The sequence below is a fragment of the Zalophus californianus genome, chromosome 4, assembly GCF_009762305.2.
Source record: "Zalophus californianus isolate mZalCal1 chromosome 4, mZalCal1.pri.v2, whole genome shotgun sequence".
NCBI lineage: Eukaryota > Metazoa > Chordata > Mammalia > Carnivora > Otariidae > Zalophus > Zalophus californianus.
In genome coordinates this window covers 61331125-61351459 of record NC_045598.1, presented here as the reverse complement: position 1 = coordinate 61351459, position 20335 = coordinate 61331125, and the positions used below count along the sequence as shown (strand labels likewise).

The 20335-nt window shown below is 33.5% G+C and overlaps 1 protein-coding gene across 2 annotated transcripts in view; it reads left to right on the top strand.

Annotated features, from left to right (window-relative positions):
• The window catches only part of LRRIQ3 (leucine rich repeats and IQ motif containing 3), a 203237-nt gene that overhangs the window by 125803 nt on the left and 57099 nt on the right, over positions 1-20335 (top strand). For both annotated transcript variants that reach the window (XM_027606968.2, XM_027606977.1), the window contains exon 6: positions 6725-6854. In XM_027606968.2, the coding sequence (XP_027462769.1) occupies positions 6725-6854 (130 nt within the window). The remainder of the gene's footprint in view (positions 1-6724; positions 6855-20335) is intronic.

Sequence of the window (20335 nt, the reverse complement as noted above, 5' to 3'; positions counted from 1 at the left end):
TTCTCCATGTTTTTTTTCCTGTTAACCAGCACTTAGTCTTGAAGGCAGAGTTCAAGTGGCACCTGCCAGAAGTGCATCTCTGTATATTAGCCTCTCCTATGTTGAAGGAATTGCTTGCTAAAGTTAATGAGAGGCTATGTAGCCAAACAGTAGAGTTAACAGCTTTCATTCAGCCAAAAAAGGGCACCATTTTTAGTTTGGGTTTTAGCATATTCCTAAAGTTATTCCTTTGAGTAAAATATGGAAAACCTAAGATTTGGATTAGCGCTTTTATTTTATTTTTTTTTTAAAGATTTTATTTATTTATTTGACAGAGAGAGAGAGATACACAGCGAGGGAGGGAACACAAGAAGGGGGAGTAGGAGAGGGAGATGCAGGCTTCCCACGGAGCAGGGAGCCCGTTGTGGGGCTCGATCCCAGGACCCCGAGATCATGACCCGAGCCGAAGGCAGACGCTTAACGACTGAGCCACCCAGGCGCCCCTGGATTAGCGCTTTTAAACATGATGTCTTAGCTGGGAAGAGGAAAGTGAACAAAAACAACAGAAAACAGGTGGTAGGTTACCAAAGGACTAATGATTCTAAAGAGGTTTTTGAGATCATCCTTGAAATGGAGCCTACTTACAATGGACCATATATAGTGTAGACAAAGCAAATGCTTGATCAATTGTAGTACAAATAGTATGGGAATAGATAGATAATATAACAATGAGTCTCTGTTAATCTGCTTTGGTTAAAGACTTATAATTCGCTTTAAAGTTAAAGGGCTCTGATTTGCATAATACATAATGTGAAAACAAAACTACAGTCTATAGAACACTAACTAGGCTAATTTAGGAAACTCAAACCATTAAGGATTGAAAATGAATCTCGATTTTCAGAGACAGAAGAGTTTAGTATAAAATATTTACTCTTGGTCTAGAAAGTAGAGAAAATTCTTACCACTGTCACCACTCCTCAATTTTTAAATGTAAATTATCATCTCTCTTGGGGAAAATGAATATCTGGTACAAGCATCCATCTGATATTTTACAAACATGTGCTTATTTAGTTTGTCAATTACAGGGAGCTCCATAGCGCCTCAGTTAATCTATTCCAATTTTCAGTAATGTTCTGAGAATTTTTTTATGATTAGATGAAATTAATTCATATACACGTCTCTCACTGCTAGTATAGATTATTTTTTCCTAGCTTCTCTACTCACTACCATGCCATTTTGGTTTTCTGGCTTATTGTTATGTAGAACAACAGAACAGGTAGAGAGATGTGCCCAAGTAGATGTATAATTATTCTTACCAGATGGTTATGTTTATGCTTTTCTTATGTGTAACATATTGAGGAATGGTAAAGTAGAAAAGACTCTAGAAAATTAAGAGTTTAAGTTGATGTACATGATGAAGAAGGGGATGAAAACCAAAGTTCCTAAACCTCCACTCATTCCTTCTAGTACTTGTCTTTGCTACTATTCACTATTCATTACACATTTAGCATATAATTATTGAATATCTGCTGAGTGCCAGGGGCCATTCTTGGCACTGAGTAAGGAAGACAAGCAAAGTCCTTACCCTGGTGAACTAGATAGATTCTAGGAAAAAATAGAAAGCAAAAACCAAGTTGTAATCCAAGTAAACAAATCTGTGACAATAAAATAAATAGGTTGCTGAGATAGAGAATAATAGGAGAAGTCCTAGTTCTCACAAGATTGTCATGGAATGTTTTTCTGAGGAGATGAAAGTTAAGACCTGAAGGATGAGAAGCTAGCCATGCAAAGTGTAGGAGTGTATTTTAGATAGAGCAAAGAGCTTGCACAAGGACCTGAGGCATGGAGTAGATTGTTTTATTTGAGTTGGGTTCAGAGGACTGAATGAAATCCAGTGTTGTAAGAGTATGATGAATAAAGTCAAGGGTAGCATGAAATGAATTTGGCTATGTGGCCCAGGCCATATTTTGCTGGCTTTTCCAGCTCATAGTAAGGACTGGGCACCTTGAATAGCTATCAGGAAATGTAAAGCTAAAAATAAACATGATCAGATTTATCTTTTGATAAATGTAACTGAATCTTGTAAGAGCCAGGGTGAAGGCAGAAGCCATCAGAGGCCATTTGTGGTTGGAAAGGGTGACTATAGCTTAGACTAGAGAAGTAATGTAAAAAAGGAAGAGAAGTAGACAGATTTGAAATACATTTAGGAAGTAGAATTGTCAAGATTTGCTGATGGCTTAGATATAGGATTTCAGAAAAGAGGATAAAATAGAAAACAAATTCTAAGTTCTTGTGGTTTGAACAAGAGAATGCTATCATTTTATAAGATGAAGGAGATGGTAATTGGGGGAGGTAAGAAGCCTGAATCTTTGTTGCCTCTTTTCTACTCTGGATTTAATATGGCTTATTTATATAGGGCTTACTTTAAAAATAATTCAGTAGGTAGGTTGCTCTCTTTTCACGTTCCAGATTATCTATCCTCATCTGAAAATATGTTGCCCTGACCCGACATAGTGCTTCAGCTATGGTTCTGATCAGAAATTAATATGGTAAGACTGTGATTTTCTTCATTCTAGGTAAAATGCTTAATATAGCATAAGGTCATCATACAATGGACTCTTAATTTACTCTTAACTACAATATTGTATCCTCTTATCACTCATGATTTTAAATTACATTATGTATTGCAGTGATTAAATGCATTTTGCCCAACTGTAATATTTACTTCTATTATACTTCATCTGTTTAATTTGATTGATTGCTTTAGTCTATTGAAAATGTTTAAAATTTCTGTCTTGTGTTAACTGATTTTGTTGTTTTGCCACCTCCCTAAAAATGTCATGAACATTTCCTTTATATTATTATTCAAATAATTTGTATAAATATTGATCATGATAGGGCTAAGAACAAGTCTGCTTATGACATTAGAGATTTTATTTCAAGTTGCATCATTTAATGAATCCTTACTCTTTCTCATGTGATATCTCAACATCTCTGATCTCCATCTAATCGTATTGTCTTTCTAAAGTTGTGAAAACATTTATCTGAACATATTCCTGAAATTAAGGTTTATCATATCGAGGATGTTTGAACCTGAATTACTTTTGACCCTGTTAGAAATGACATTATATCTGATGTATTCACTTATTAACTTATACTGCTCCCTGATGATCATTCCTCTTTTAAATGCTACCAAACATCCTTAAAACTATTTTCTAAAATTATTGAGGACCAGTGTTAGGCTTAAGGTACTTCAGCTAATAGAATATACTTTCTGTTATCGAAAACAAGATATTTATTAGATTATCCTAAATCTTCTGATGCTTTTCCTTCTCTATGATTTTTGAATATCAGTAAGTGGGCACGTCCTTTCTTTTCCTTCTTGTACTATGTACACAGAAAAGCCCAGTTTCCTTACCTTTGTAGCTTGTTTAAGTCTCAGTTCACTTAGGGCTATAGATGCTCATCTTCTTAGATTTGTTTCACTGTCATATATGCAAGCTTTGTCATGGATTCTTCTTTTATAAAAGCAAAGGAAGGGAAAATTACTTTAAATGATGACAAGGAATGGCATGTGGATATATGAAAAAGGATAAGTGGGAGAATTAAAGAAAATATATTTCTGAAAGGAACTAACCAGCTATGCATTTAATTTTTAAATAGAATAAAAATATTAAAAATTTAAATTTCAATATCTAATTTTTAAAAAGATTTTATTTATTTATTTGACAGAGAGAGGGAGAGGGAGCACAAACAGGGGGAGCTGCAGGCAGAGGGAGAGGGAGAAGCAGGTTCCCCGCCCCAAGCAGGGAGCCCTATGCTGGGCTTGGTCCATGACCAGAGCTGAAGGCAGATGCTTAACCGACTGAGCCACCCAGGTGCCCCTTCAATATCTAATTTTTTAAATTTCATGATTCTATAAATTAATTTTATTTGTGATAGAGATTGGATACTCAGATTATAGAGATGCACACTTTAAAAATTTCCTTTATTCGTTTTGTGGAAGGCAGAAGAATATGTATTAGTAGAAACAGATTGCTGAACATATCCTTACATTCTAAAGGGTCCATTTCTATGGTTGAAATAGAATTTAGGATGATTTTTAATGTATGATGAATTGCATTCTTAGTAGAGAGAGACAGTAGTTATAAAAATAGGGCAAAATTTATAGAAGTAAGAAAACACAATAATGATGCAGAGGACTAATTGAAGAGGACTGATAGATGAATTTGAGGTTGAAAAAGCATTTAGAATTGATTGTTACATATTTGATTGCAGAACAGTAGTCTACATTATTTTTGTCATACTTTGTTTAATAGAAAGAACTGAGCCCAAATGAAAATAGAAGCAATATTACTTAAAATAATGTTATATTTTGATAATGTGTTGATATTGTGTTATTATGTTATAATTATTCTTGACAAACTTTAGAAAAAGATTTAATATAAGGAGAATGTATAAGCTCAGAAGTAACTGCTTATTTGTCTTTCTAGCAAAAACTAGTATTTTTGTCATGTGAAGAATGGAAAGAAATTATGTAAGAGTGACTAGTGAAGGATTTTTTAGTGAAGAATAATAACTGAGATTCATTCCAGGACTACATAATATCTAGTACCTATCATGAGCATTAAAAAATTCTTGCACAATGAGTCATTGCATAAAGACAAATTGTTTTCAATAAATTAGAGAATATCACATATAAAATTTAAAAGATAGAAACTCAAGGATATTTATGTAAATACATCTGTTTTGTGCATTATAGGAATTTGGGCAGAAAATTGTAAATACAGGGCACCAGGACACATATCCAAGTGTCTCTCCTAAATTGTAGAATAAAGGAAGTTTGGACAAGTGGGCAGGTCAAGGTAGGGGAAATACGGCGATAAGTTTTTTATTTCAAAATCCTATCTGCTATCACATATTAGAGAGTTTATATGACTCCCTTCTTCTTGGATGAAGGTGGTGCCATTCACCAAAACCAGAAATAAGTTATAATAGGTTTGGAGGAGAGATAGGACTTAAATTCTATTGAGTATGAGATGTCTGTGAGATTTTCCAGGGTGAAAGAGCACAGCTCATAGTTACTGATGAGTACTACACAAAAAGCAAACACCTCAGAAAGGAATACTATCGAAGATACATATTTGTGAGCCTTCAGAATTTAGGCCAGTGGCACTCATCAAAGAAAGCATAATATTCTGGGAACATTTCTCAAAATACAAATGTATATCCGCTCCCAAACTTCTGATTTTTTTTCTCTGTGGCATACTGTGGTTGCCGACCAACATCTGTCCTTTTCTTCTTTCTTGGTAAGAAACCCCAAATTTTATTTTATTTATTTATTTATTTTTTAAGATTTTATTTATTTATTTGAGAGAGCGAGAATGAGAGAGAGAGAGAGCACATGAGAGGGGGGAGGGTCAGAGGGAGAAGCAGACTCCCCGCTGAGCAGGGAGCCCGATGTGGGACTCGATCCCAGGACTCCAGGATCATGACCTGAGCCGAAGGCAGTTGCTTAACCAACTGAGCCACCCAGGCGCCCCAGAAACCCCAAATTTTAGTCCAGGCAGCAAAGTACCTACTAAAAAGCCTGCATTGCTTACCCTCTCCTTTGTCACTATGAGTGGCCAATAAGATATAAACAGAAGTTATTGGAAGGACCTCTGGGAAAGTACCTTAAGACCATGGCCTGTGCCCTTTTGTCATTTTACCCTTTTCCTCCATCTTACTGACTGAAATACAGACATGGTGTTTAGAGGTCTAGTAGCTATCTTGACTCATGAGTAAACCTTGAGGATAAAAGCCACATAGAGGGCAAGACAGAGATGATAAATTTTGAAAGAGCCTGGGTTCCTGATGATCTGATGGATCCTTTGTACTGTGCTGGATAGACTGTGAAGACAAAGACAGACAACACAGTATTAATTATTAAAACATTCCCAACCAATTTACAGACATTATATGGCTTACATCTGATAGTGCCCCCAACTCTCCACTAAGCTCCTTTTCAATATTCTACCTGTTATTCCTTCCACATATACCAGATCCATTTGTACTTTCAAGATTTGTGATAATTCTGGTCCCGTTTCTCTTTCTTTCTATGTTACTATCTTTTTTAGTATTCTGTAAAATAGTTTTGTCTGCCCTTTCTTAACCTAAATCTTTCTTCAGGCTTTCTGGGCAACACCATCTTGCTTCTCTTTGTTTATTCCTTATTTTTCTTCCCTGGTGGGTTTTGTTTTGTTTTGTTTTTTTGTCATGGCACCCTCCTGATGGGTCCCTTTCCCCCTCAATCTCCCTCCAAGCATGGTCCAAAGTATATCTTTAACTCTTAATAGAAAGACAATCTCAAGAAACAAACTGAGGATTGCTGGGGCTGAGGGGAGTAGGAGGGATGGGGTGGCTGGGTGATGGACACTGGGGAGAGTATGTACTGTGGTGAGCACTGTGAGTTGTGTGAGACTGATGAATCGCAGACCTGTACCCCCAAAACAAATAATACGTTATATGTTAATTACAAAAAAAATTCACAGCAAATAAGAAAGACAATTTATCAAAATCATACACAATGGAGCTCTTTACATCTTTTCCTAACTCTGCCTATTTCACAGGTTTTTCTTGGTCTTTTTAAAAAAACAAAATCAGTCATGGTAGTGTATAATAAATGTGAGAGTTCATTGAGAACTCTAAAATGTATATAACGGACATTATCATGGTTGTCATTGCTTTTATTTTGTTTCCACAGAGTATACATTCTCCTGTTTATTTAAAAAGTTCTAGAGAACAGAGAAAACATGTTTCTTCTATTATATATGAACTAAAAACAAAAGAAATTGGTATAAAATCAAAAAAATCAAGACATCTCACTCAGAAAGGTTAGTTATATGAATCTTTAAATTATATGTATGAACATATTTTGATGAAGAGTAAATTCATTAGAAATTGGTCATGTTAATTTTGAACTATAAATATAAGATTCCATGAAATATATGTTGAGATATCTAGATAAAAATATCCATATCTCATTTAATATTTTATAAATGTACATATTTAGAAAGTTGTTTCATGGATATCAAGGACTGGATTTTGAGCAGAAGGGGGAATTAAGAGAAATAGATGTTAGCAGGAACCATATTGAATTGATAGCTTTGTTGCTGTATGGTCAGCATGGTTCCTCTTTCAGGAAATCTGTCAAGTATCAGATTAATATAAATAATTTCAACTAAGTAATGATACTAAATTTCCTTCAGGCTTTGAATGTAATTGTTTTGTCAATAAAAATACGTTTATCTTATGTCTATAAGATTTTGGTTATCAAATGTGTACTTGTTTTTTGTTGTTTTTGCAGAATTTTTTCTGATAAAATTTTATGTATGATTGATGGCATTCTTTACCTCTGTCTTTCACAGAAAAATCATATAATCATTTTTGTAAAATTATTTGAAATAATTACAATTTTCTCAATGTTTTCTCTTAAACCTTTTAAAATTATTGTGATGAAACCACTTACCCTGAGACCTACCCTCTTAAAAGACTTTTAAGTGCATAACACAATATTGTTAACTATAGTCATAATGTTGCACAGCAGATCCCTAGAACTTTTTTATCTTGTATGACTGAAACTTTATACCCATTGAACACCTCCTCATATCTCTCTTTCTCTAACCTTTTAATTATTAAATATTCAAATCTTTCTCTTTTTAAAAACTCATGATGGTGTTTTTATCACCTTTTCTTTTCTTTTTTTTTTAAGATTTTTACTTATTTGACACAGAGTGAGAGAGAGAGCATAAGCAGGGGGAGTGGCAGGCAGGGAGAGGGAGAAGCAGGCTCTCTGCTGAGCAAGGAGCCTGATGCGGTACTTGATCCCAGGACTTTGGGATCATGACCTGAGCTGAAGGCAGCCGCTTAACCAACTGAGCCACCCAGGTGCCCCATCACCTTTTATTTTCTTTGTATATGAACTGTTGTACTTTATCTCTTAACGGTTCCTTATTTGTCAATGGCTTTTGATATTTCATCAATTATCCATAGTTTCATGTATTGTATATACATTTCATAAAGTTCTACATTGTTATTTAAAGGTAATTTTATTTATATCCAGTTATTTAACTCCTAGATTTATAAACGAAAATGAAATGATGGGAAAATAGTAGTTCCATGCACCATACCTCTACACTTAATCTTCCTGATACCCCAAGATAATATCATTTAATAATTTTAACTAACTCTTCTGCTGTTTACTTTTATATTTCCAAGTAACATACTTATTCTGCTAAAATGTCTTTTTTTTTTTAGTTTTAGATATTATTTACAAATTTCCACTGTGAAAGATGGTGATTTAATTCTCTTATAAATCCTCCCTAATACACACACTTATATATTCCCTCCTCTATTCTCCCCATAAAATTAGATCACTACTATTTGGGGGTAAATTACTATTTACTGTCTTAATTGTTATGACTGTGTACATATTGTTCACAGCTGAGCCACACAATATGTTAGGATATGTTTGCTTTTTTTATACTATTTTTTTGAAACCTTGTTTGAAAATCTCATACCATTCAAACCACCACTCTCCCCCAGCATACCCACACACATATTTTTTTTCACAATATTTCTGCTTGAGCCTTTCATTTTTCTGATTTAATCAGGACTGCTTACTCTCTAAACCTGCTCTTAGATCATCTGTCTTGGTGTATGTCTCTTCAGACCTGTGATCCTGAGAATTCATTTGTCTCCATGCTATGTAAAGACTCTAAGTTCCAGAATTCTATATCTTGGTCTTTCTTGGGTTTTTTCTTATTTTAATACAGTGCCTTCTCTATTAGTTTACTGAGAAATTGTATATAGGAGGTAAATTTTTTAATACCTTGAAAGCCTAAATATGCTGTTATGCTACACTTATATTTGGTTGATGATTTGACTGTGTAGAGCTTCTTTCAGAATTTTTTCAGAATTGCTTTGTCATCTAACTTCCAGTATTTCCTTTGAGAAGTCCATTGACATTTAGTTCTCAGTTGGTTGTATATGAATGTCTATTTATTGTTTTTCCCTTCTGACTGGAAACTTTTAGCATTTTCTTCTTATACCAGGTGTTCTGCAATTTCACACTGATTTGTCTCATAAATATTTGCTTGCTTGGCCGGATTGTTTTTCTATTCAATTTATTGGAGTTATTCATTCTGAAAATTTATATTCCTCAGTTCTGGGTATTTCTCTTGTATTTTTTATGGTGATATATATAACATAAAACAACCATTTTGAGCATTTTTAATTATACATTAAGTATGTGTATATAGTGCAACCATCATGACCATCCATCTGTGGAACCTTTTCATCTTCCATCTTCAATTGAAACTATGTGCCCATTACACACTAACTTCCAATCCTCCCCCACCCCAACCTCTGAAACCACTATTCTATTTCTCTCTAGAATTTGATTACTCTAGGTATCTCATATAAGTGGAATCATACAATATTTGTCCTTTTGTGGCTAGCTTATTTTATTTCGCATAATGTCTGTATTATTTTTTTAAAGATTTTATTTATTCATTTGAGAGAGAGAGCACAAGCAAGGTGAGAGGCAGGGAGAGAGGGAGAAGCAGACTCCCTGCTGAGCGGGGAGCCTGACATGGGGCTTGATTCCAGGACCCTGAGATCATGACCTGAGCCAAAGGCAGACACCCAACCATCTGAGCCACCCAGGCGCTCCTAGCATGATGTCTTTAAAGTTGATTTATGTGGAAGCATGTCACATTTATTTTTCCTTTTTAAGGTTTAATAATAAATATTACATTACAGTCAACCTTTGAACAGCATAGCCGTGAACTGTACAGGCTCACTTATACAGATTTATTTTTTATAAATACTAGTACTGTAAATATGTTTTCTCTTCCTTATTATTTTCTTAATATTTTTCTAGATTACTTTATTGTAAGCTTACAGTATATAATACATATAACATACAAAATATGTGTTAATTGACTATGTTATCTATAAGACTTTTGGTCCAATGGTAAGCCATTAGTAGTTAAGTTTTTGGGGAACCAAAAGTTATACATGGCATTTTAACTGTGCAGGGGGCTGGTGCCCCTAATCCCTGCATTTTTCAAGGGTCAGTTGTGTGTTTTGCTTATCCAAACCAGCACTTGGGCTGCTTCCATATTTTAGCTATTATGTATAATGCTGCTATGAACATGGGTGTATAGATATCTCTTTGAGACCTTGCTTTCAGTTGTTTTGAGTGTCTAGCCAGAAGTGGAATTGCTGGATCATATGATTTTACTTTTAATGTTTTCAAGAATCACCATACTGTTTGCTACAGCAGCTGTACCATTCTACATTCCCAGCAACAGTGCACAAGAGTTCTAATTTCTGCACATCCTAACAGTTATTTTCTTTTCTTTTTCTTTTCTTCTTTTTTTTTAATGGTAACCATCCTAATGGGTGTGAGGTCATATCTCATTGTTCTTTTGTTTTGCATTTCCCTAATGATTAGTGATACTGAGCATCTTTTCATGTGCTTATTGGCCATATGTATATCTTCTTTGTAGAAATGTTTATTTAAGTCATTTTTGTCCATTTCCTATTTGTAGTGTTTACTTTTTTGTTGCTGTTGAATTGAAGGATTTCTTTATATATTCTAGATATCAATCTCTTATAAATGTATGATTTGCAAGTATTTCTCCTATTCTATGGGTTACCTTTTTACTTCGTTGGTAGTAAACTTTGATGCACAAAATTTTTTGATTTATTTGAGGTTAATTTTTGTTTATTATGTAAAGTAATAATCCAACTTTACCTTTGTGCACACGGAATTCAGTTTTCTGAGCACGACTTTTTTTTTTTTTTTTGAGAGAAAGAGGGCATGTGCCTCGGTGTGGGAGGGGAAGTGGGAGAGGGAGAGAGAGAATCTTAAGCGGGCTCCATGCACAGTGCAGAACCAGATGTGGGGCTCAATCTCATGACCTGAGGTCATGATCTGAGCTGAAATCAAGAGTTGGACGCTTAACCAGCTGAGCCACCCAGGCGTCCCTGAACACCATTTGTGGAAAAGACTATCCTTTCCCTATTGAATCATCTTGATATTCATTTCGAGAATCATTTGATCCTATATGCAAGCATTTACTTCTGGGCTTCTATTCTATTCCATTGATCTGTATGTCTGTTTTTATATCAGAACCACACTATTGTGATTACTATAGTTTTGTAGTAAGTTTGAAAATGATGAGGTGTGAGAACTACAATTTTCTTTTTGGGGATTGTTTTGGCTCTTTGGGGTCCCTTGAAATTTTATATGAATTTTAGGATGAATTTTTCTATTTCTCCTAAAATGCCATTGGGATTTTTATAAGGAATACATTGAATTTGTAGATTACTAGAAATTGAGTAGTAGTTTAGCAATATTAAGTCTTGTAGTCCACAAACATAGGTTGTTTATCCATTTATTTCTGTTAATTTTTTTCAGCAACATATTGTAGGTTTCAGTGTACAAGTCTTTCACATCCTTAGTTATGTTTATTCTAAGTATTTTATTCTTGATACTATTGTAAATTAAATTATTTTCTTAATTTTCTTTTTTGGATCCCTCATTGTTACTATATAGAAACGCAAATGATGTTTGTGTGTTGGTTTTGTATCCTGTAACTTTGTTGAATTTTTCTATTAATTTTAACAGGTGTGTGTGTGTGTGTGTGTGTGTGTGTGTGTGTGTGTGTGTGTGTGTTGTGTTTTCTGCAGGTAAGATCATGTTCTCTATCAACAGGAATAATTTTATTTCTTTCCAATGTTTATGTCTTTTAGTTCTTTTTCTTGCCTAAAGGTTCTGGTTAGGACTTCTAGTACTATATTAAATACAAGTGCAAAAGTGGGCATTTGTCTTATGATGTTAGAGAAAAAAATTTCAGTGTTTTACCATTTAATAAAATGTTAGCTCTGTGTGTTTTTTTTTCTTTTATGACTTTTATTAGGTTGAGGTAGTTTCTTTCAATTCTTTTTCTTTTAGTGTTTTTATCATCAAAGGGTTTTGATTTTTTGTCAAATATTTTTTTCTGCATTGATTGAGGTAGTCGTGTTGTTTTTTCCTTCATTCTCTTAATGTATATTACATTGATTTTCATATGTTGTATCACTTCTTGCATTCCAGGCGTAAATCCTCCGTGATCCTGGTATATAATCTTTTTAATGTGCTGCTAAATTGAATTTGTTAATAGATTCTTGAGGATTTTTGCTTCAGTATTCATAAAGGATATTGGTTTTCTTATAGTTTCTTTGGCCTTAGTATCAAGATAATGTAGCCTCATAGGAGTAAGGAGGTATATCCTCATTTTCAATTTTTTGGAAGAGTTTGAGAAGGATTGTTGTTACCTTTCCTAGTAAAGTCATTTGGTCTTTTACTTTATTTGTTGGGAACGTTTTGATTACTGATTCAATCTTCTTATGAGTTATAGATCTATTCAGATTTTCTAGCTCTTCATGATTCAGTATTAGTAGGTTGTGTATTTCTAGGAATTTGTCTATTTCATCTAAGTTATATAATTTATTTGCATACATTTATTCACAGTATTTTTATAATCTTTTTATTTTTGTAAAATCATGGTAATGTCCCCTCTTTCACTTCTGATCTTAGTTTTTTGAGTCTTATCTCTTTTTTCTTATCTTTCTAGCTGAAGTTTTATCAATTTTGTTTATATTTTTGAAGAACCAAATCTTGTGATCATTGATTTTCTGTTGTTTTTACAACTCTATTTTATCTCCTCTTGATATTATTTTCTTTCTTCTCCTAGCTTAGTTTAGTTTATTCTTTTTCCAGATCCATAAAGTTTAAAGTTAAACTGTTTATTTGAGACTATTCTTCTTTTATAATGTAATCATTTATAACCATACACTTGTCTCTTAACACTGATTTTGCTGAATCCCAGAAATTTCGGTATATTGTATTTTATTTTAATTTCTCAACATATTTTATAATTTCCATTGTGATTTCTTTCTTTTGTCTCATTGGCTATTTAAGAATGTGCCATTTAATTTCTACATATTTGTGAATTTTCCAATTTTCCTTGTGTTATTGATTTCTACTTTCATTCTCTTGTGATTAGAAAATATACTTGGAATAATTTCAGTATTTTTAAATTTATTAAGATTTGTTTTATGGCCTAAAATATTGCATATCCTAGATAATGTTCCATGTGCACTTGAGCAAAATATATATTCTGCTGTTGTTGATAGTGTTTTGTATATGTCTGTTAGGTCCAATTTGTCTATAATATTGGTCAAGTCCTCTTCTTCCTTATTGATCTTCTCTCTGGTTGTTCTATCCGATGTTGAAAATGAGGTATTAAAGTCTCCTACTATTATAGTAGAAATGTTTATATTTCTGTCTTCAATCTGTAAATATTTGTATTATTTATTTTATTCCTCTGATTTTTGGTGGATGTGTGTTTATAATTATTATATCTTCTTAGTGAATTGACCCTTTTATTATATAGTGCCCTTATTTGTCTCTATTCAAGGTCTACTGGTTTAAAGGCAGATCTCATCTAAACTATAACCTTACAGATACATCTAGAATAGCGTTTGGCCAGATATTTGGGTACCATGGTTTAACCAAGTTACCATATAAAATTAATTATCAGGAGGTTTACTAAATATAGAATTCTCAGTTGACAGTTTTTTTGTTTTAATTTCAGCACTTTAAATATATCCTCCTACTGCCTCCTGGCATGCAAAGCTTCTGCTGATATATCTGCAAATTATTGAAAACCCCTTGTATGTAATGAGTCACTTTTCTCTTGTGACTTTCAAGATTCTTTCTTTGTCTTTGTCTTTTGACAGTTTATAATGTCTCTCAATGTGGGTCTCATTTTGCTTATTCTACTTGGCATTTATAGAGCTTCTTTGATTTGTAAATGTATGTGTTTTCTCAAATTTGGGAGGTTCAGCTATTAGTTCTTCGAATAACATATCTGTTCCTTACTCTCTTCTCCTTCTGGGACCCCAGTAATGCATATTTTGATCCATTTGATAGTATGCCAGAAGTTCCTTATTCCTTGTTCACTTTTCTTCATTCTTTTTTCTTTTTGTTCCCCAGACTCTATTATTTCAAAGATCCATCTTCAATTTTGCTGATTTTTTTTCTTTTTTACATGTACTGTTGAACCACTAGTGAGTTTAATTCAGTTATTATATTTTTCTGCTCCAAAATTTAATTCTTTTAAATAATTTCTATCTCTTTATTTATATTCTTATTTTGGTTATATGTTGTTTCCCTTATTTCCTTTCAGCATTTGCCCATGTTTTCCTTTTTCTCTTTGAGCGTATTTAAAACAGTGGTTTTAAAGTTTTTGTCTAACACGAAAAGATGTTCAACATCACTGGGAAAGACAAATCAAAACCACAATGAGATATCACGTCACACCTGTCAGAATGGCTAAAATCAACAACACAAGAAACAATAAAAGGTTGGTGAGGATGTGGAGAAAAAGGAACCCTCATGCACTATTGGTGGGAATGCAAACTGGTACAGCCACTGTAGAAGACAGTGTGGAGGTTCCTCAAAAAATTAAAAATAGAACTATCATATGCTCCAGTAATTCCACTATTGGGCATTTACCCAAAGAATATGAAAGCATTAATTTGAAAAGGTCTTTGCACCCCTATGTTTATTGCAGCATTATTTTCAATAAGCAAATTATGGAAGCAGCCGAAGTGTCCATTGATAGATAAATGGATAAAGAAGATAATCCATGAATACCATGGAACATTACTTAGCCATAAAAAGGAATGAAATCTTGCCATTTGCAACAACATGGACAGAGGTAGAGAGAATAATGCTAAGCAAAATAAGCAAAGACAAATAACATATGCTTTCACTCATTTATGGAATTTAAGGAACAAAACACATGGAACAAGAACAACAAAAGAGACAAATGAAAAAGCAGACTGTTATCTATAGAGAACAAATTGATGGTTACAAGAGGAGAGCTGTGTGGGGGGATGGGTGGAATAGATGAAGGGGATTATGAGTACTTATCTTGACGTGCCTAGGTGGCATAGTTGTTTAAAGTGTCTGACTCTTGGTTTCAGCTCTGGTGTTGATCTCAGGGTAGTGAGATAGAGCCCTGCATCAGGTTCAGTGCTCAGCATGGAGTCTGCTTAAGACTCTCTCTCCCTCTCCTTCTGCCCCTCCCACCCCGTTCTCTTTCTCTGTCTCTCTCTCTCTAAAATACATAAATAAATCTTTAAAAAAAGAGTACTTATCTTGATGGGCACCAAATAATGTATAAAATGGTTGAATCACTCTATTGTACACCTGAAACTAATATAATACTGTATATTAACCCTACTGGAATTAAAATAAAAATTTAAAAATAAATAAATAAAGTTTTTTATCTGATAAGTCTGATATGTGTATTCAGGGGCAGTTTCTGGGGATTTATTTTGTTTCTTTAAATGGACCTTGTTTCCCTATTTTTTTTCTCTAGTTGTGATTGTTGAAAATTGGACATTTGAAAATAGCTTCTTCTTTCAATCTTTGCTGACTTGCATGGAACACTTTCACTGTTTAGCAAACCCCTAAGCCTTGAGATCAGCTTAGGGTCAAGGCTTAAGGTCTTCTTAGGTCTTTTCTGGGCAGCCATCCCCTCTGGGTCAGTGTGTGTATGATTTTCTTTTCTTTTGATTTTCCCCAAGTTCCTTTAAATGTCTTAATTTCTCAGAGTCTCTCCCCAGCTTCATTCTGGGGACTTAGATTTTCTTTTGTATTTCTCTGCCCTCAATTGTTTTCTCCCAGGAATCTGTGATCTGCAATTCCCCTGAAATTTTATGTATCATTACTGCCTTCAATGGCTTTCAGCCTGATATCTAAACTATATTGCCGTTCCTCTCCTGAAGATTTGAGTCAGGTGAGAGACAAACCAGTCCTTTAGGCAGCCCAGAGACAAGCTTGAACATTCCGAACAAGTTTTATTCTTCTCTTTCCATCCTAAGGGAGAGAAACTAAAAATGGGCTGCTGCTTCCTGACTGTGGTACCCCACACTGGGAAGAGAGTAGGGAAGGGCAAGTAAAAATGCCACAAAATTTCTTACGGTTTTTATTGTGACTTTTTCTTATTTGGGTGTTTACCTAGTTGCTGTAAATCTTTTATTCATTTCTGGAGCTCCTTTAAAGTTATGTTAGTCATTCTGTAGTTATTTATTTGATATTTCTAAGGGAGAATAAGGATGTGAGACTTCCTAGTCTGCCATCTTGCTGACACATTGTTCTTATATTTATTTCATCTTTTTCTCCATTGTGAATTCTCTTTCTATGACTCCTGTTATTCAGGTGGACCTCTTGGACTGATCCTCTAACTTTCTTACTTTTTATCCCTTATTTCCCCATCTCTTTTTATATTGTTCTCTTTTCTGGGGTGTTTACTCAATTTTATCCTCTACTTATATTTTTTAAATTATGTAATCAAATTTCTAAAAATTCTGCTATATTGGGCTCATAGATGCAGTATCTTCTGTACATCTTGGAGGATATTTATACTATATATATATTGTGGATGGTTCTTCTCCATTGTATAGTCTCCTATTCCCCTAAGTTACTTTCTTCTTACAGCTTTTGTGAAAAATGCTGCTAATCCTTGTTTGTTTACTCATATTTAAGATTAAGATTCTAAAATGCTACTTGGAAACACTATTCATATATGTGGTTGGGTTTTATTGACTTGTAAGCATTAATGTGGGATAATATAGTGGGGTCCAGGTTCTTTATTCAGGGACCTGTAGTATGGGGTTTCTTCAGAAGAAGATTCTTCCAGTATTTTGCCTGTGATATGTGAGTACCTGCTATTGTTCTCAACTTGGTATGAAGCCTTTCATTTCATCATCCCATTTTCAGTCAACCCCCCCCCCCATCCTTAGCTGTACCTGGTGCCCTTGAGTCCATAATTTTTATGGTTTAACTTCTCCAGAGGGTGAATCTTTAGTCTCCTTTAAGAGCAAATGGATGAGTCACCTGGTTATGTGTGGTTGCCAAAGGATCAGTTAATCTAATTATGACTTTCAAACAGTTTTTAAAACCATGTTTCAAATTCCCCACCTTTTTTAGTGTTCTACATTGTGAATCTGCTTTCTTCTTTGCTTGTTCACATCAAACCTTAATATTCAACTTCATGGTGGCTGGTTGTCAATTACCTTTCATCCATGTGCTTCTAGCTTACAAATGATTTTTGGTGTCACTGATACTTTCTTTCTCATTGTCTTTGAATTTTTTTTTTTAATTTTCCTTTTTGATCATGGTACCGGGATGCAAAGTGGGAGCAAAAAATGTGTTTAAGTTATTTAAACCTTTCTGTTTAATCTGGTCTATATTGATATTTTAAATTGAGCCATATTTTATATTAAATATGTAGAAGGAAGGAAAAGTTGGAACAAGAGAAGGAGGAAGTAGGGAGTTTCGGGACACCTATCTTGTTCCAGGCAAGGGATGACTGAAGTCTTAGAAAACATCATTCATAAATCCTACTGAGTCCTGATTGACATCCCTCTCAAGTGAATGTTTTGTGCAGCCACAACCAATGTATTGTAAAAATTAAAATGTCTTAGCCATCCCAGCGCTAGATGATGTCACATTGTAACAATTTAATTTATTATTAATGTTTTACAATGAGGAAAGTGAGTTTAAAAACTACAATAGTTTATCCAAGGTCACATAATCCAAAAATGACAGATCTGGTACTATTTCTAGGTTCTGTTTCCTCAATCAAAGTCTAGTTTCCATTCTATTTCACAGTGATACCTCCTGAGAACTATAAATGTTTCACTGTGTAATAATTAAATTATGTGCAAGGGGATATGGTTGTATTAGATTAAGCTATCTGAATCTATGAAATCTAATAAAATCTGTCATTCCCTGTGTCATTCTCAATATTATGAAACCTCCCATTTTACATAAAATTCTATTATTTCCTGCTTATTTTTAATATTTCTGATGTGTAAAAAAAAACTGTAGAAACTGAAGAATATCTTATTTATCTAAAATCATTATAATTAGAAGAAATAGAATAAAAATAACATTTTCCCATATTTCTTTCATTTAAATCATAACCAGTTATCTTATACTTGCTTTAATAAAATGGCTAATTTAAAAAGCAGCCAGAAATTCTATTGATGTTCTTGAAAATATTTGGGGGGGCATGAATTTTTATCAATTCATGATAAAAAACTTTCATTTTTTTTTTATCGAGTAATATTTTCTGTTACTTTTCAATCATTGCATTTTTCACTTGATCTTAGCCAAAAGGCCGAGAAGCGATCATTGCATTTTTCTATTTAGGATTATCTTAATCTATTTTACCAATTTTTACATGATAGCATATATTCAAATTCATAAAGGGTGAGAAATGCCTTTTCCTGTTCCATCCTGTTTCCTCATAAAGGATGAGAAATACCTCTCCTTCCTTCAATATAAAGTCTTTCCTTTTAGAATGAGTAGTATAATATCCTTCTCTGACCATATTAAAAAATGGGCTCAACATACCTTATTTTGGGAGATTATGAAGTTTGGCAGTCTCCTCCTACCATTTAGTTAATATTAAGTGATAACATTGTGTTTGAGATGCATACCCTTTCTGGACTACTTACTCATTTCCTCTAAATTGAAAGATGAGCAATGCTGGGAGTACTGAGTAGTTAGGAGTGCTGTGACAGCCCCATAAGAAGCAGCCTCTTTTAACTTTAATGATTTTCATAAGGAGAATTATTTTCAATTTTGGCTACTACCTTTTCTTTGGTGTTTGTTAAAACCTACATATGATAATGCATAAGTCCATTAGATCAAACTTTTCATTGTTATTCAAATACTCTGTTTTTGAACAGAGTAGGATATTCTGTTTTTGTTTATTTTCCCTTTGTCTACTTAACTAAAAAGGGAAAACTATTAAATATTCCACTATAATTGTGGATTCATTTGCTTCTCCTGAATTTTATCGAATTTTGTTTTCTGCATTTTAAGGTAATTTTATTAACTACCTATATGATTATAATTAGTACATATTCTTGGTGAACTGAACTTTTTATCATTATGTATTTACTTGCTTTCTCTCTAATAATGCCTTTCCTCATGCTCTATTTTGTCTGACATTAGTATGGCTGTACCAGCTGTATTTTAGTTAAACTTTTCCTAATGTTTTCCCATCTTTTTACTTTTCACTTTTTTTGCTTTATATGTACATCGTGATAATAGAAAATAGCTGGGCCAACTTATTTAGTCCATTTATATTTATTATATTTATTAAGAGAATTGGGCCTATTTCTGTCTTCTATTTTTTTTCCAGTTTGCTCTATCCTTTGTTTTTTCTTATTTTTTCATAATTGGTGACTATATGTCCTCCCTCTCTTTGATTTTTCATTTGAAATAATTTCAAATTACAAAAAAAGGTACAAAAGTTACAAATTATTCCTGAATATCCTTTACCCATTCCACAAATGTGATCATTTTGTATAACCATTGTACAATTATTAAAACTAGGAAGGTAACATTGATACAATACTATTAACTTATCTATGGACTATATTCATGTTTTGTCAATTTCCTAATATCATTTTTCTTGTCCAGGATCTAGTCCTACTACTGTCATCTAGGTTATAATGATGTCATTATGTATATACTCCTGTTCTTTTGGTTTTAGCTTTTAATTTTTTTTTTAAGAAACAGCAAATCTTACCAAGTTATTCAGTCAATGTTACTTTCCAAATCGTTTGCAACATCTCCTAGATTCATTTCTCATCGCATTTTATCTCACTTTCCTTCAGAAGGGTTTATGTGAAGTGATAGTAGAATACCTTCTTTCACCTTTTATCCCAAGGACTATATTTACCCTCACATTTAAACAATTAGTTGGCAAAATTTCAGTCTATGTTCAAAATTATTTTCTTTCAATATTCAAAAAATATTTTATTATCTTCTTGCATTCAGTATTGCTGTTGAGAAGTTTGATGTCATTCAATTCTTGTTCCTTTAGAAGCTTTTATATTTTTTTTATTTTTTATTTTTTTAAAGATTTATTTACTATTTTAGAGAGCGAAAAAGAGAGAAGGGGGAAGGGGCAGAGGGAAAGAGAGAAACTCAAGCACATGTCCTGCTGAGCACAGAGCCGATGTGGGACTACATCTCATGACCCTGAGATCATGACCTGAGCTGAAACCAAGAGTTGTATGCTTAACCAAATGAGCCACCTGGATGCCCCCCCCCCCCACCGCCCTTTAGAAGCTTTTAAATTTATTTCTCTGTCTTTGGTATCTGGATATATATACTTAATATGTATACTATGATATGTATATATAGGTGGGGTTTTTTCTGCTCTTG